We start from the raw sequence: 15,848 nt of genomic DNA on the forward strand, positions 1-15,848 counted from the left end.
TTGAGTTTAAGTCCCAATAATGGCAGTTTAAAAAACCCCAAACACACACATGTATAGTTATTATAGGAAAGTACTATACACATAAGGTTTATGGAAGAAATCCTAGGGCAACAGCGTATTTAATAGTTTAAAGCGTGGAACCATTTCCTATACAAATGTAAAATGACCCGATCTATTATTAGGTGGCTTTCGACTTTTGGATCTATGAACTGACCCTGGATGGGACTGCAGGCCTCTGGTGATTGGACCTGCCCAGACCCCGTGCGTCACGTGACTTGCTAACCACACACCTGCGCGAAGAAGGGGATCCCGGGTCTGAAGTGTGAGTCTGCTCTGACAAAGGAGACTTTGGTGATGGTTCTTGTGATTGAGCTCGATGCTTTGCCCTTTAATTCCACGCCTGAAAACAACAAAGAAATAGGCCATTTAAAAAACAGATTCACTTGAACTATGTGGATACTATATATTACTTATGTGTACTTATTGTTATTGGAGACACAGTTAATGCAATTTGTTATTACATTCTTTTTGTACATACTGAATACTATCATAGAATATTATACAATCATAGATTATATAATGTATATATTATATAAACGTATTTATATAGAATTATACATTATATTTTTATAATTACAAAGTATTACATATGAGACTTTACATATAATGTATATTTTATATCGTATTTTACAATTAATGTAATTTTCTAATATATAGTATGCATTTGTATATTTTATATATAACATATTACATACAAATATATATATTTCTATATAAATATATATAATTTATATAATATACACATATGTAACTATATTGCTTGTAATAAAATTATATACATTGTATATTACACATATATTACTATGTAATAGTACATATTACATATATTACACATTTATATGTAATATAATTATATACATATAATATGCTATATTATATATAGTTATAATACATTAATTATACAATATATTATATACTTGAATATGTACTTAATATATTTAATTATGTAATATATATCTTATTATATATAAAATATATTATGTAAATATATATGTAAATAAAATATAATATGTAAATATATATGATTATGTGGAATTATGTATTATTATAGTTATATAATGATTATATATAGGCATATAGTTATAATATAGCTAAATGATATTATAGTTATATATTATGGTTTTATATGTAGTTATATATTGTTATGTTATATTTATTATATTCATATCTTATATATAACATTTTAAACATTATGTATTATATAGTGTTGAATTATATATAATTATTTTGTACTATATAATAATGTATGATAGTGATATATATTATGTATGTTTTTATGCTAGTACTGGGGCTGGAACTTAGGTCCTTGCATTCTTGCTTGGCCATTCTTGCTCAAGGCTGCCATTCGACCCTTCAGCCACAGCTTCACTTCCAGCTTTTGGCTGGTTCCTGGGAGGTAAGTGTCTCATGGATTCTTCCTGCCTAGGCTGGCTTTGAACTAGCATTCTCAGCCTGGGAGCGGCTGGGATGATACGCGAGAGCCCGCAGTATCTGCAGTGGCTGAGGAAATCCGCCAGCGCCCACCGTCTTAGTCTCCCATACCCACGTGGCCCTCAGACCTGTGCCTTCTTCTTGGATCTTGGCCTCAGCTTGCAGTCGCATTTCGTACTCTTGTCTCTTCAGCTGGAAGCCTTTGGTTTTCACCAGCTGGGTGAAGCAGCCGTTGCTGTTTAGCTTTAGAAGAGAGAAAAATGCAATACCAAACCATAATGCATGCTGGATGGTCACGCTGGGCAGCTCAGTCAGTCTGGGAGGACTTCTTTGGACAAATAATGCTAGCCCTTCCCCTCTCCCTCCCCTCCCTCCCCTTTCCTCCCTCTCTCCTTCCTCCCTTTCTCTCCCCCTCTCTCTCCCCTCTTCCCCCACCTCCTCAGGGCCCAGATTCTATTCTTGAACCTTTTTGCTCAAGACTGGCACTCTACCACCTGAGCCACAGCTCCACTTCTGGCTATTTTGGCTGCTTAATTGGACACAAGAGTCTCACAGACTTGGCTGCCTGGGCTGGCTTTGAACCTTGATCCTTAGATCTCAGCTAGGATTACAGGGGTGAACCACTGGTGTCCAGCAATGTAAGCATTTTCTGGGAGGATGCACTGCATTTGGTGGAGGTGCTAATTATCCACCATGACTTGTGTATACAATGAGGATGTATTATCATATGATAATAATAGTAGTGACTTGTGTATCATGGGCAGGAATTCCCTTGCTATCTGACGTTTCCTAGATAGAATGATACCAAAAAAAATGCGTTAGAAGTTTGAGGGTTAACCTTTATCTAGACAGTCAGCTACTGCTCCCCTAATTTTGGGTCTCCTCCAAGTGGACAGGTGTGGTTGTGAATCAGCCAATGTGTAGCAGACAGGCAGTTAGAGCAATGTTACAGGCTCCTACTCAAAGAAAGTGGGAAGACATTTTCCTATGAAGTTGATATGTATGTGTATGTGTATGTGTATGTATGTCTTTTTTTTCATAAAAGGAGAAACCACAGGAAGCACTGGATGGTTCGATCTCTGTCAGCGTCTACCACAGTGACAAAGAAATAAAGAATTACTATTGTGCTCAGTCATTGATAGTACATATATATAATATATATGTGTGTGTAGATATAGATTATAATAGTACATATCTATGTATCTGTGTATATATTATATAGGTTATAACAGACAGCACCGGGTTCTCTGGAATATTTGCCCTTGGTTCCACGAGGTAGAGCCCTGTTGGTTCACTGTCCCTTCCTTCATTTTTAATGCTATTCTGCTGTGATGACTCAGGTGTTGCACACGGGTTATCTTTCCCGAGTCTGGGAGTGGGGTCCCCTCTGTTCTGGGCGGTGTCCCCCTTCTGTCCCGCTCACCTGATGGCTGAATGTCTCGCAGAAGGCTTCCGACTCCCTGCCATGGCACGAGGAGGGTTCTATGTACTCCCTGCAGACGTGCAGTGTCCCGAGGCCAGGGACCGGCTTGCCGAAGGTGTACCTGCAGGGAGGGGGGAGGAGTCACCACGGGGACTTTCCTTCCTTCCTTCCTTCCTTCCCTCCCTTCCTTCCCTCCTTCCCACCTTCCTTCCCTTCCTTCCCTCCTTCCCACCTTCCTTCCTTCCTTTCCTCCTTCCCACCTTCCTTCCTTCCTTTCCTCCTTCCCACCTTCCTTCCTTCCTTCCTTCCTTTACTCCTTCCCACCTTCCTTCCTTCCCTCCCTCTCCTTCCTTCCTTCCTTCCTTCCTTCCCTCCCTTCCTTCCCTCCTTCCCACCTTCCTTCCTTTCCTCCTTCCCACCTTCCTCCCTTCCTTCCTTCTTTCCTTCCTTCCTTCCTTCCTTCCTTCCTTCCTTCCTTTCCTCCTTCCCACCTTCCTTCCTTCCCTCCCTCTCCTTCCTTCCTTCCTTCCTTCTTTCCTTCCTTCCTTCCTTTCCTCCTTCCCACCTTCCTTCCTTCCTTTCCTCCTTCCCACCTTTCTTCCTTCCCTCCCTCTCCTTCCTTCCCTCCTTCCTTCCTTCCCTCCCTCTCCTTCCTTCCCCCCTTCCTTCCTTCCTTCCTTGCTTCCTTCCTTCCTTTGCAGTACTTCCATTTAAAGTCAGGACCTTACACTTGCTATGCAGGTACTCTTCCACTTGAGCCATATCCCTGGCCCTTTTTATGTTTTTACTTTTTAACTTTTTCCAGAGAGAGGCTCATGCTTTTTGCCTAAGGTCCCAGAGCTCGGGGCCTTAATCCTGATACTTACGCCTCTTCACGTGTCTCAAAGGCGTCCCATTCACGTCTTGCCCGGGCTAGCTCTGAACCACAAGCCTTCTATTTTTTTTTTTTTTTGCCTCCTGGGGCTGTAGGTATGGACCATAGTGCTTGGCTTGATTTTTCAATTTAATATCATTTTGATGAAACCTTTTTTTTGGGTGTGTGCGTGTGTGGGGGAGTGTTAATAAACACTAGATACCTTCTTAAGAGAAAAGCAAAACCCATTCCCTTTACAATAATAATAGAATGTACATATATCTTAAAAAAGAAAAGCAATACCATCAGAAACAAAAGAACCAAGCAAATAGAAAAGCAAAACCACTCTCAAAAGCAATCTAGGAATCCCAACTATTGATATGAAGGCTTGTCTTGTATTTGTTGGTTCCTGAGGTGTGGAGAAGGGGTGGGGGGAGAGTGAGAACTTGGAGGGGAATGTTCTGGAACAGCGCTGGGGGAGGGGCGCAGCTGAGTAAAAAAGTAGCAGGTGCATTGCATGTGTGGCCTTTGTGCAGGTCTGATCTTTTGCTCTTTTTACAAGGAGGAGATCACCCTGAGAGATTCAGTTCGCTTCCCCAGTAAACAGCAGCCAGAGAGCGGTGTGTCATCCTGAGCTAGACTCATGGATTCTGTGAGATTTTGCTTGTGTGGTCTTGCTACAAACCCCAAGTCTAAATTCTTTTTTTGCTTCCCCACACAATACTCTTCCAAGGTTTAATAAGTGATCTATCGACAATTGGCTTTCTCCTATAACCAAGGATCAATGATCTCCTGTTTGTTATCTTTAAAATAATAAAATTTTCAGCCCTGTGCTGGTGGCTCCCGCTTGTCATCCCAGCTACTCAGGAGGCTGAGATCTGAGGATCACAGTTCAAAGCCAGCCCAGGCAGGAAAGTCTGGGTGACTCTTTATCTCCAAGGAACCACCAGAAAACCAGAAGTGGCCCTGTGGTTCAAGTGGTAGAGTGCCCGCCTTGAGCAAAAGAGCTCAGGGGACAGCACCCAGGCCCAGAGTTCAAGAATTCAAAAAATTAATTTTTTCCTTTAAGTAGAAGGGCTTTCAACACTATATAATTAGAGTACAATGTGCTTTGACCAGTGTCTTTTGTTATCATCTGCTTAAGGGAAAGCTACTAGTACTGTGTGTGTGTGTGTGTGTGTGTGTGTGTGTGTGTGTGTGTGTGTGTGTGTGTGTGTGTGTGTGTGTGTGTGTGTGTGTGTGTAGACTCTCTTTAAACATAATTACAGCAATGTGCATTAGGACACGGAAAGCAAATGAGAAGGGGAAAATAGAAAAGCAGCAGAATAAGTATTTCCTAGTCAGGAAAGTCTCCAAAACAGCAGACATGTTTTGCATTGCCACTGGTCCTAGAGAAATTAGCCACAAGATCTACAAAAGCCAGTCTCCTTTCAATAACTCCCCTCAACATATTAAAAAGAAAAAGAGAAGAAAAAAAAAAAACTCAGCTCACAAGCCACACACGGAGACGTTCAATTCTTGTTCCATGATGGTGATAATCCTTGGCATTGTTACTTGCACTTCAAACTTGGGGAGCACTGTTGAATGGGGACAGAGAAAGTTAGAGTTGCAGCCTAGGGGAGGGAGAAAGGTATTCATCTTTTTAGGTTCTCTGTTTATAGTTGTCTAATGAATGGACTTTGGGGCTTGGAAGGGCATTTGTATCTCCCTTACTCTAAAATGGAGGCAATGGATGAGTTCATTTGGAAAGACTCCATTAACACTAGGGTAGCGCATACCTGGAATCCCAGCTACTCAGGAGGCTGAGAGCTGAGGATCTTGGTTCACAACCAACTCAAGGTTCAATTCCTCAGTACCACATCAACAGAAAAAGCTGGAAATGGTGCTGTGGCTCAAGTGGTAGAGCACCAGCCTTGAGTACAGAGAGGCTCAGGGACAGCGCCCAGGCCCTGAGTTCAAGGCCCAGGACTGGCAAAAAAACAAAAACAAAAAAAAACCCAACCCATGCAGGAAAGTCTGTAAGATTCTTTGTTTTTTTTTTTGTCCTTATCAAAGTGTATTTCCAGTGTTTGTGAGCTTTATTGATTACTGACATTTTATTTTATTGTAATAATACACTGTTACATAAAACAAATGTTTAATTCTACATGTTTATATAATATGCTAGGTTCTACGTGTAAGACAAGCATAGAACATTGGAGTTCATAAAGGCATTTGAGATATGGATTATTATTCATAGATAAGCATGTATTGTTTGTCATTATTTCTCTTTAAACACAACATGTTGACATTTGCTTTCCATTGTGTATCCATATTTAAAATAATAATTTTTCATTTCTATGTTTAACTGGTTTTCGTATTTATGGTCAATCTTTACTTTTGATGCATTTGTACATTTTTGGTGTTATTTTATCCTTATCTCAATAAAGGTATGGTAAATTTCTAGTACTACTATAACAACATTCCATTTGTGAGTGTCTGTAAGATTCTTCAGTGAATGACCAAAAAGAAGTGGAGCTGTGGCTCAAGTGGTAGAGCGCTAGCCTTGAACAAAAATGCTCAGGGACAGTGCCTAAGCCCTGAGTTCAAGCTCCAAGACACACACACACACACACACACACACACACACACACACACACACACACACACACACACACACACACACACACACACACACAATCTCTAAGCCATATGAAAGATTATTCACAAACCACTGATATCCTCATTGGGTTTAGATATAATGACTTCTATTACAAATCCATTCTTAATTGTTGGGAAGGTTCCAGATAAACTCACATTCCAAGCCCTACTAGATTTCTCTTCTTTGTGAATTGGAGGTCCTGGGGCTTGAACTCAGGGCCTGGGCGCTGTCCCTGAGCTCTTTCACTCAAGGCTGGTGCTCTACTCCTTGAGCCACAGTGCCACTTCCTGTTTTCTGGTGGTTCCTTGGAGATAAAAGAGTTTCCCAGTCTTACCTGTCCAGGCTGGCTTTGAACTGTGAACCTCAACCCTCAGCCTCCTGAGTAGCTGGGATTACAGGCATGAGCACGGAGCTGAGCTTTTTAATGACATAGACCTGTCACAGTTGAAGCATTTGCTAGCCCTGGTGCTTACTCCATGCTCTTCCGGGGTCCTTACCAAATTCCTCCACGGTGAATTGGTGCCTGACGGTGACCCCCGACTCCATTTGCACGGTGATGCTGTAGGAGCCCAGTGGGGGCTCGGAGGCCAGGGGAAAGGACAGCTGCTGGAGCCCGGTGTCTAGCTGGAGATTCTGCCACTGCGCCAAGCGGTTCCCTTTGGGATCCTGTGGTTAAATGAATTGCAGTAGATAAAGGTACCCGGATGTAAATTAATTATGACAGATAACGACACTCATTAATCACATTAGAGAAAGGGACCAATTAGTTACAATAGCCACAGGAACCCAGCTGTAAATAACAATAGATAAAGGGTGGAGTCCCTGGGTAAATTAATTACAATAGAGAAAGGGCTCTAAAGTCCATAGATTAAATTAATTACAGTTGATAAAGGGACTTGCATGTAAATTAATTATGCTAGAGAGAACCTAGAGTCTAGGGCTAAATTAATCCCAACAGATAAAGGGATCAAGTAATTACAATAGATAAAGGGATCTAGATGTAAATTAGTTACAATAGATAAAGGGATCTAAAGTCTAGGGCTGAATTAATTACAATAGATAGAGGGGCTTAGAGTCTAGGGCTAGATGAATTACCATAGTTAAAAGACCAACCAATTACAACAGAGACCCAGCTATAAATTAATTACAATAGCTAAAGGGGCTTAGAGTCTGGGGCTAAATTAATTACAATAGATAAAGGGACCCAGCTGTAAATTAATGATAAGAGATAAAGCATAGAGTCCACAGCTAAATTAATTACAATAGATAAAGGGACCTAGAGTCTAGGGCTAGATTAGTTACCATAGTTTAAAGACCAATCAATTACAACAGAGACCCAGCTATAAATTAATTACAATAGATAAAGGGACCTAGAATCTAGGGCTAAATTAATTACAATAGATAAAAGGATACATTGACACTAGGAGATACAATAACTGAAGAGATCTAGAGCCTTAGAAACCACAGACAGTAAACCTCTAGAACCCACAGGGTGAACAAGAATGGTTGAAGAGGGAAATGAAATGTGAGTTATCACCACCCAGCCCCATGGGATCTTAGAAAAATTTTCTATTAATTCTTATAAGAGCTTTTCAAATGAGGACATTTTTTTCCTGTAATGATTCTCTCTTTTTTGTCGGTCGTGGGGCTTGAACTCTGGGCCTGGGCGCTGTCCCTCAGCTCTTCAGTTCAAGGTGAGCGCTCTACCACTTGAGCCACAGCACCACTTCTGGTTTTCTGAGTGGTTCATTGGAGATCAGAGTCTCACGGACTTTCTTGCCTGGGCTGGCTTTGAACCATGATCCTCAGATCTCAGTCTCCTGAGTAGCTAGGATGAGCCACCAGCTCCAGGCTTATGATTACTCTCTTTCTGATGATTGAATACCTACTGCTTACCTGAATGTATAGCAGTCGAATCTGAAAGACAAAAAACAAGAATGGATTTCATGAGTGTTCTCAAACCTGGCATGTTTGTACATAGATCTAGATCAATGTACATCTATCCACTTATTAGATATGATAGATATACATCACATACAGCATCATATATATTACAAAATGCATTCTACATATCCATAATATATATAATATATAATATATCCATATATATAACATATAACATTTAATATATACATCACACATATATTGTATATAGAAACCATCCTGGTCACATATACATGTCCCATATACATTACACCATATGTACATCGTACATCAAATGTATAGGCGTAAATGTATTAACTGGTTTGATGTTTGCTTTATAATAAAACCACGCGTCTTCTCTCAGATAGTGAAGGTCTGACTTGAGGAACAAAAGCCGATCTTCCTTCATAGCAGGGATTTGGCCAGTGTGCAGAAACAACTTTAAAGCTCTGCGAAATCATTTAACCTTACATCCGTGGATAATTTTCTGTGCCTAATATTTAATGTATCTGCTGATTTGGAAATCAAGGAAGAGGTTAATTTGCAGGACAACTGACTGGATTTCAGACCAAGACAGAATTCCAAATTCCCTCCTCTTTTGACCTGAGGTAATTTCTTTCTTTCTTCCTCCCTCCCTCCCTTACCACCCTCTCCCTCCTTCCTTCCTTCCTTCCTTCCTTCCTTCCTTCCTTCCTTCCTTCCTTCCTTCCTTCCTTCCTTCCTTTCTCTCTTTCTCTCTCTCTTTCTCTCTCTTCTCTCTCTCTCTCTCTCTCTTTCTTTCTTTCTTTCTTTCTTTCTTTCTTTCTTTCTTTCTTTCTTTCTTTCTTTCTTTCTTTCTTTCTTTCTTCTCCCTTTCCTTCTTTCCTTCTCTCTTTCTCTCTCTCTCTTCTTTCTTATTGAACAAAAGCCTCATACTGACTAGAAAATCACCCTACCACTTGAACCATGTCCCTGGTCTGTTTTTTTTTTAGTCCATTTCTCAGATCAAGTTCCACACTCACTTTTCCCTGGTTCTCCTCCCATTTCCACCTCCCAAGTAGCTGGGATTACAGGCATCCCCCACCCTGCCTGGGGTCATGTTTTACATGAAGTTCTTGTGCTAGTTCAACGTCAGGAATGTACTGTTAGCCATGGCAGATAATTCCCATCCATCCCTGGTCCTCCCTTAAGTACCCCAAATATATTTCCAGCCATTTTAGACCAAGGCAAATGTGTTTATATAGACCACAGGGGACTTACCACTTCATCCAGGGGGCGAAAATTTTCATCCAATGAGACCACACGAAATTGCACTGAAACAGAAATCCGTTGCCTGGTTGGTGGGCAGGGTGGCGGTGGGCAGCTGCTTGGGCTGGGATGCTTGGGCTGGGTTGCTGTGCTCACCTGTCTGCCCGGGCTTGTAGATGGGCTTGTCGGTCTGGACGAAGACCAGGCTCTGCTTGTTTTTGATCATTACTGTGCTGCGCTTCTTGAATTCTTGAGTTTCTCCCTTCACTTGGATGGTGAGAAACATGACCTCGCTGGTGAGAATCGGTGGAATCTGCAATGGAGAAGAGACCATTGGGTCTTCTCCTTTGCCTTTGGGGCATTTGCTCAGGAGACTTTTTTTGGAAAGTTCTGTCAGTCGTGGGGCTTGAACTCAGGGACTAGCGCTGTCCCTGAGCTGCTTTTTTGTTCAAGGCTGGTGCTCTACCCCTTGAGCCACAGCGCCACTTCTGGTTTTCTGGTGGTTCATGGGTGATCAGAGTCTCATGGACTTTCCTGCCCAGGCTGGCTTTGACCTGCGATCCTCCGATCTCAGCCTCCTGAGCTGCTGGGATGACAGGCAGGGGCCACGGGTGTGGGACTCACTGTATTATTTTAATGCTAACAAAGGCCTGACGCCTTCTAATCAGTCCTGTTCAGCCCTGATCAATGGGCTTTAGAAATGTCATTTTATTACGTTTTTCCCATTTTAATTGGAAGGTGCACACGCGTTGCGTGGTGCTTACTGCCATGTCCCGGTTCCTTCGGAATTAGTTGCACAAAAAGGTCTTAATTCCACAGGTTAGATTATGAGGACAATTCGTGTGGATCCCTGTCCACCCTTCCCTCCTTCTCCCTCCCCTCTCCTCTCCCCTTCCCTCCCTTCCCCTCCCCCTCTTCTCCCCTCTTCTCCTCCCCTCTCTTCCCCACCCCCTCCCATCCCCTCTCTCCTCCCTTCCCCCTCCCCTCCCTCCCTTCCCCCACCCTTCTCTTCCCCTCCCCTCCCCCTTTTCTCCTCCCTTCCCCTCTCCCTTCCCCTTCTTTTCTTCCCTTCCCCTTCTTCCCCTCTCTTCCCCTTCCCCCTCCCTTTTCCTCCCTTTCCTTCCCTCCTTTCCCTTTCCCTTCCCTCCCCTTCCCTCCCCTCCTTTCTCTTCCCCTCCTCTCTCCTTCCCTCCTCTCCTCTCTACCCTCCCCCCTCCCCTCCCTTCAAAGTCCTTGGAAGGAAGGAAAGAAGAAAGGAAGGAGGAAGGAAGGAAGGAAGGAAAAAGAAAGAAAGAACGAACTGGAAGTGAAGCTATGGCTCAATGTTGAGCACAAAAGCTAAAAGATAGCACCCTGAATTCACACACACACACACACACACACACACTCTCTGCAGGGCACACCAGTGGCTCCCGCCTGTCACCCCAGCTCCTCAGGAGGCTGAGAGATCTGAGGATCATGGTTGGAGGCCAGCCTGGGCAGAAGAGTTCACGAGACTCTTCTTTCCAATGAGCCACCAGAAAACCAGAAGTGGCGCTGTGGCTCAAGGGGTAGAGCGCCAGCCTTGAACACAAAAGCTCAGGGACAGTGCCCAGGCCCTGAGTTCAAGTCCCACCACCGACACCCCCAGCTCCACAAATCTATATTTAATTGCTCTACATAGATGCCTTTGGGAAGTCCTCAAAGCCTTTGCCTGGCGATCCGAGGCCCCCAGGACCCTGCGCATTGTCTGTACTCACCGTGAACTGGACACAGTGGAACAAATCCTTCTCCACCGTCAGGTTGCGGAAGAGACTCCTGTTCTCCCTGATGGACTCCAGGGCGGCTGTCACGGTCACGGTCTCGTTGAGGTTCCTCACCAGCACGCAGCCCCTCTCCTCGGTGCCCGCGTGCAGCAGCGAGGGCACCAGCACCATGTACTGCCTGGAGCATCCCCGGAGACAGGGAGGAAGGCGCTGGGCAGGTTTCCATGGCAACCGTGGTCCTTGCCACGCCCTCCTCTCTACAGGAAGGAGGCCCCGCCCTCTGCTAGTCTGTTTCAGCCTTAGGATGCTTGTGTGCACACCATGGTGCACGGCATAAAAGCATTCACATTATGGGACTTGGTGGTCACTGCCAGTCCTGGGACTTGAACTCAGGGCCTGGGCTCTGTCTCTGAGCTTCTTTGGCTCAAGGCTGGTGCTCTACCCCTTGAGCCACAGCGCCATTTCTGGCTTTTTCTGTGTCTGTGGTACTGAGGACTCGAACCCAGGACTTCATGCATGCGAGGTGAGCACGGTATCCCTGAGCCACCTGCCCAGCCCAAATTATAGGACTTTTATTACATGTGTGCATGGAAGAAACGGTGGGAAATCACGCAGCAAGGATTCCATTTTATTTTTTCTCTCCCTGTTTCCCTTTTCCTTTCCTTTCTTTTTCCCTCTTTTGTTTTCTGGCTCATGTTAGGTTTGCTTTCATTTTAATTTTTCTTCCTATTTTGCTTTTGCTTTTCTCCTCTCCTCCCCCTCCCCCCATTTTATTTTTTATTTTTTGCTTTTGTTTTCTGGCCTATTTGGTTTTCTTTATTTTGGTGCCATGTTGATTTTACTTTAATTGTGTGTGTGTGTGTGTGTGTGTGTGTGTGTGTGTGTGTGTGTGTGTGTGCGTGTGTGTGTCAGTACTAGGGCTTGCACTCAGGGCCAGGGGGCTGTCCCTTAGCTTTTTCTACTCCAGGTTGATGCTTTACCACTTAAGCCACAGCTCCACTTCCTGCTTTTTGCTAGTTCATTGGCGATCTCAAGAAGCTCACAGGTTTTCCTACTTGGGGCTGATTTCGAACTGTGATCCTTAGATCTCAGCTTCCTGAGTAGTTGGAATTTCAGGCATGAGCTACCTGTGCAAAGCTTCTATCAGTCGTGGGGCTTGAACTCAGGGCCTGGGCGCTGACCCTCAGCTCTTCAGCTCAAGGCTGGCGCTCTACCACTTGAGCCACAGCGCCACTTCTGACTTTTTCTCCTTATGTGGTGCTGAGGAATTGAACCCAGGGCCTCATGCATGCGAGGCAAGCACTCTACCACAGAGCCACCTTCCCAGCCCCTTAAATACATTTTCATTTTTTAAAATGTATTTTTCTTCTATGTAAGTGGTTGTCCGAAAGGATTTTAATTCAACATGCATAATAATAGAGTCACCACCTCCTTCCATCCTGGTCTTGGCTTTCACCTTATAAATATGGAATTGGAGGCCAGAAGGGAAGAAATGAGCAATTCAAGTCATAGTGTGATGTATTTACCAGTTCCCTGTAACAGTAGATGTTTCCATTTTAAATATTTACATGTCAGCTCACAGGTAGAGAAAAACTCCATTTCCCCACGGAGTGCTGGGGATTGAATCTGGATCTCAGGGAGCAGATTCTGTGTGAATAGCACAGAGAAATTCCCAATATCTGCACACACCAGGCGTTTGTAAAGACTTTTGCTTATTCAACTTGCTAGCATAATCTTTAGCCACTGTACACCTCTTCTATATCTTTCTAGCAAACTTCTGTTTTCTTATTATGATTCTAAATAACAAAAAAGGATATGTTTTCTATATTTTCATTGATCTTAACTATGATAGAGGTAAGACTCAGTAGTGTCTATTGAAAAGTTACCTGCTTTGTGGCTCATGCCTGTAATCCCAGATACTCAGGAGGTTGAGATTAGAGGATCGCAGTTCAAAGCCAGCCCGGGCAGGAAACTGGAAGTGGGGCTGTGGCTCAAAGTGGTAGAATGCTAGGCTTGAGCAAAAGAGCTCAGGGACAGTGCCCAGGCCCTGAGTTCAAACCCAGGACAGGGACCAAAAAAATGTTAAAAATATCTCAAGGGCTGGGAATGTGGCTTAAGTGGTAGAGCGCCAGCCTTGAGCTGAAGAGCTGAGGGACAGCGCCCAGGCCCAGAGTTCAGGCCTCAAGACCAACCCCACCCCCCAAAAAAAAAGATTCTCACAGGCTTTCTTGCCCCTGTTGGCTTTGAACCCAGATCCTCAGATCCCAGCCTCCTGAGTAGCCTGGATTACAGGCATGAGCCACCACACCTGGCTTGTCTTTCAATTGTTAAGGTAGGGTCTACCTTGCAAATTTTTCTGCCCAGACTGGACTCCAAGGGTGATCCTCCAACTCTCAGCCTCCCAAGGATCCAGGATTTCAGGTGTGAGATAGTTGTGCAAGGCAGCCAAAATAGTTTTGAAACATGTCTTTGGCCAGAACGGTGATCTGATTTTCTGTCCCCCCCCCTCCCCCCCCCGCCCCTTAGTGAATTTGCGAATCTATTAACTAGAATTCCCCGATTGCAAGAATGAATGAAGCAATGTCTGACACTGGTTCTGTTACTGCTTTGTGTAATGTAGCTTTAAGGATTAAGCTGAAGTATGCCTAGAAAAATAGATTACTGGAAATGGAAACAAGAGGATTTTTCTTTGTTGATGTTTTTCTTTTCATTTTGTCTTGCTTATTCATTGATCTGTCTTTGGGGGGGTCAAGGGGAGAGGCAGAAATGGCGGGGTGGGGAGCAGAGGGTGCTGGGTACAACGTGGAAATGAACTCTACAAACTTGTGGGTGGGGACAGGAAGGAAAATCTGGGAGAAAGCGAAGGGAAGAGGGGACAGGGGCCAAAAGGAAATGTCACTGTCACCCCTCTGTACCTCACCTTTATCATCCTAATAAAATGTATGAGTCAGTAAGTGTGTCAGGTGCTGTTAAGTTGTGTCTAGAATCTCAGCTACTCAGGAGGCTGAGATCTGAGGATCACAGTTCAAAGCCAGCCTGGATAGGAAAGTCTGTGAGACTCTCATCTCCAACGAACCAGCAAAAAGCTGCAAATGGAGCCGTGGTTCAAGTGGTGGAGCTCTAACCTGGAATGAAAAAACCCAGCCACAGTGCCTAGGCCCTGAGTTCAAGCCCCAGGACTGGCACAAAGATAAACAAATGCTTGTGCCAAATAAATGTCAAATAAAAGTGGTGTCGTTTCCATCACTTCTTTAATCTCTGTTTGTGTTTCCTGCCTTAAATCACCCCGTATTGTGTTATCAAGAATTGCTTCTAATGATCTATTTGCTGATCGATCCCTGATTTTTTTTGCTACAACTGTATTAATCACCATTTGATCTGCAAAAGAGTTTTCTCTTCTATTCTTAAGACTCCTTTAATTTTGTTAGTTTTGGCATCAGCATTTAAAATTGAGCTCTCATTTGCTCATTTTTTAATAGTAGTTCTATGGTGAATATACAATGAGAGAGAGAGAGAGAGAGAGAGAGAGAGAGAACTATACCATAGACAACTAAGAAAGGTAGATAGGAAAGGCTAAACGTATGATCTTTTTACTGGTTCTGGGGCTTGAACTCAGGGCCTGGGCGCTGTCCCTGAGCTCCTTTTGCTCAAGGCTGGCACTCTACCCCTTGAGCCACAGCGCCACTTCCAGCTTTTTTCTGTGCATGTGGGACTGAGGAATCGAACCCAGGCCTTCATGCATGCGAGGCGAGCACTCTACCACGGAGCCACCTGCCCAGCCCAAAGCATGAGATCTTAACAGAGCTTTAGAAACCTGAGAATCTGAACACGGATTCCTCTAGCTTGTCTTTAGAAATCTGTTTACAGTTTGGACAGTCAGAGATCCAGGGAGAAACGCAGATGATAATTGCAAAGCCATTGCAGAGGTTGGGGGGGGGGGTGGCCAGTCTTTCAAGAGAGGGAAAACAAAAAGAACCAAAACACCAACCTCCAAATACATCCTAGGCAAAAAGCAAAGCAGTACAGGAAAGAAAAAGAACATGGAGAATCCCATCTTCCAGGAGAAATCTTTCAAGGGGGAAACTCACGGTTGCGCAGGTATGGAGGCCCTGGTGGGAACAAGAAACAGGAGGAAGAAAATCAGACTGGAGGGAAGAAGTTTGGAGCTCCCCATGCTGTGGAAAGATCCAGAAGGCACGGTGCCTTGTGGTCTCTCTCCCTGAGAATAATCTGCTCCCCAAAGCTCCCCAGGGGGGAGCAGCTGGGTTTTATGTCTGTCCTGGAGACAAACAGAAAGTTCCACCCACAGGATTTCTTCCAGCAAGGGGTCATGGGTAACAAGCAAAGGTTAGTTTCTGGCCAGAGACCCAGATTCTTGGGGGAAGCCAATTTTGCTTCCTGGTAATGCTGATTTCCTTTGCCGTTTGTTTGTTTTTATTGTGGATTTGTCTTTTGTCCACTAAAGGAGTTAATCAGCTTTGCCAGCCCTACCTAAATTTCCTTCTTAAAAAGATAAATAGGCAGGTTTGTTCTTTGGGGGGGGCG

General features: G+C 43.9%; 1 protein-coding gene across 1 annotated transcript in view; it reads right to left on the minus strand.

Moving 5' to 3' along the window:
• Positions 1–15,552, minus strand: part of LOC138835352 (alpha-2-macroglobulin-like) — a 42,742-nt gene extending 27,190 nt beyond the window's left edge. The window contains exons 1-10 of the mRNA XM_070033953.1: positions 15,392–15,552; positions 11,298–11,481; positions 9,715–9,871; positions 9,571–9,623; positions 8,305–8,325; positions 6,906–7,074; positions 5,260–5,344; positions 2,915–3,035; positions 1,620–1,734; positions 291–400 (exon numbers count right to left, since the gene is read on the minus strand). Coding sequence (XP_069890054.1) covers positions 291–400; positions 1,620–1,734; positions 2,915–3,035; positions 5,260–5,344; positions 6,906–7,074; positions 8,305–8,325; positions 9,571–9,623; positions 9,715–9,871; positions 11,298–11,481; positions 15,392–15,477 — 1,101 coding nt within the window. The 5' untranslated portion in view covers positions 15,478–15,552. The remainder of the gene's footprint in view (positions 1–290; positions 401–1,619; positions 1,735–2,914; positions 3,036–5,259; positions 5,345–6,905; positions 7,075–8,304; positions 8,326–9,570; positions 9,624–9,714; positions 9,872–11,297; positions 11,482–15,391) is intronic.
• Positions 15,553–15,848: the final 296 nt, after the last annotated feature.

The sequence above is a fragment of the Dipodomys merriami genome, unplaced genomic scaffold, assembly GCF_024711535.1.
Source record: "Dipodomys merriami isolate MVZ:Mamm:240054 unplaced genomic scaffold, mDipMer1.0.p SCAF_233, whole genome shotgun sequence".
In the NCBI taxonomy this organism is placed as follows: domain Eukaryota; kingdom Metazoa; phylum Chordata; class Mammalia; order Rodentia; family Heteromyidae; genus Dipodomys; species Dipodomys merriami.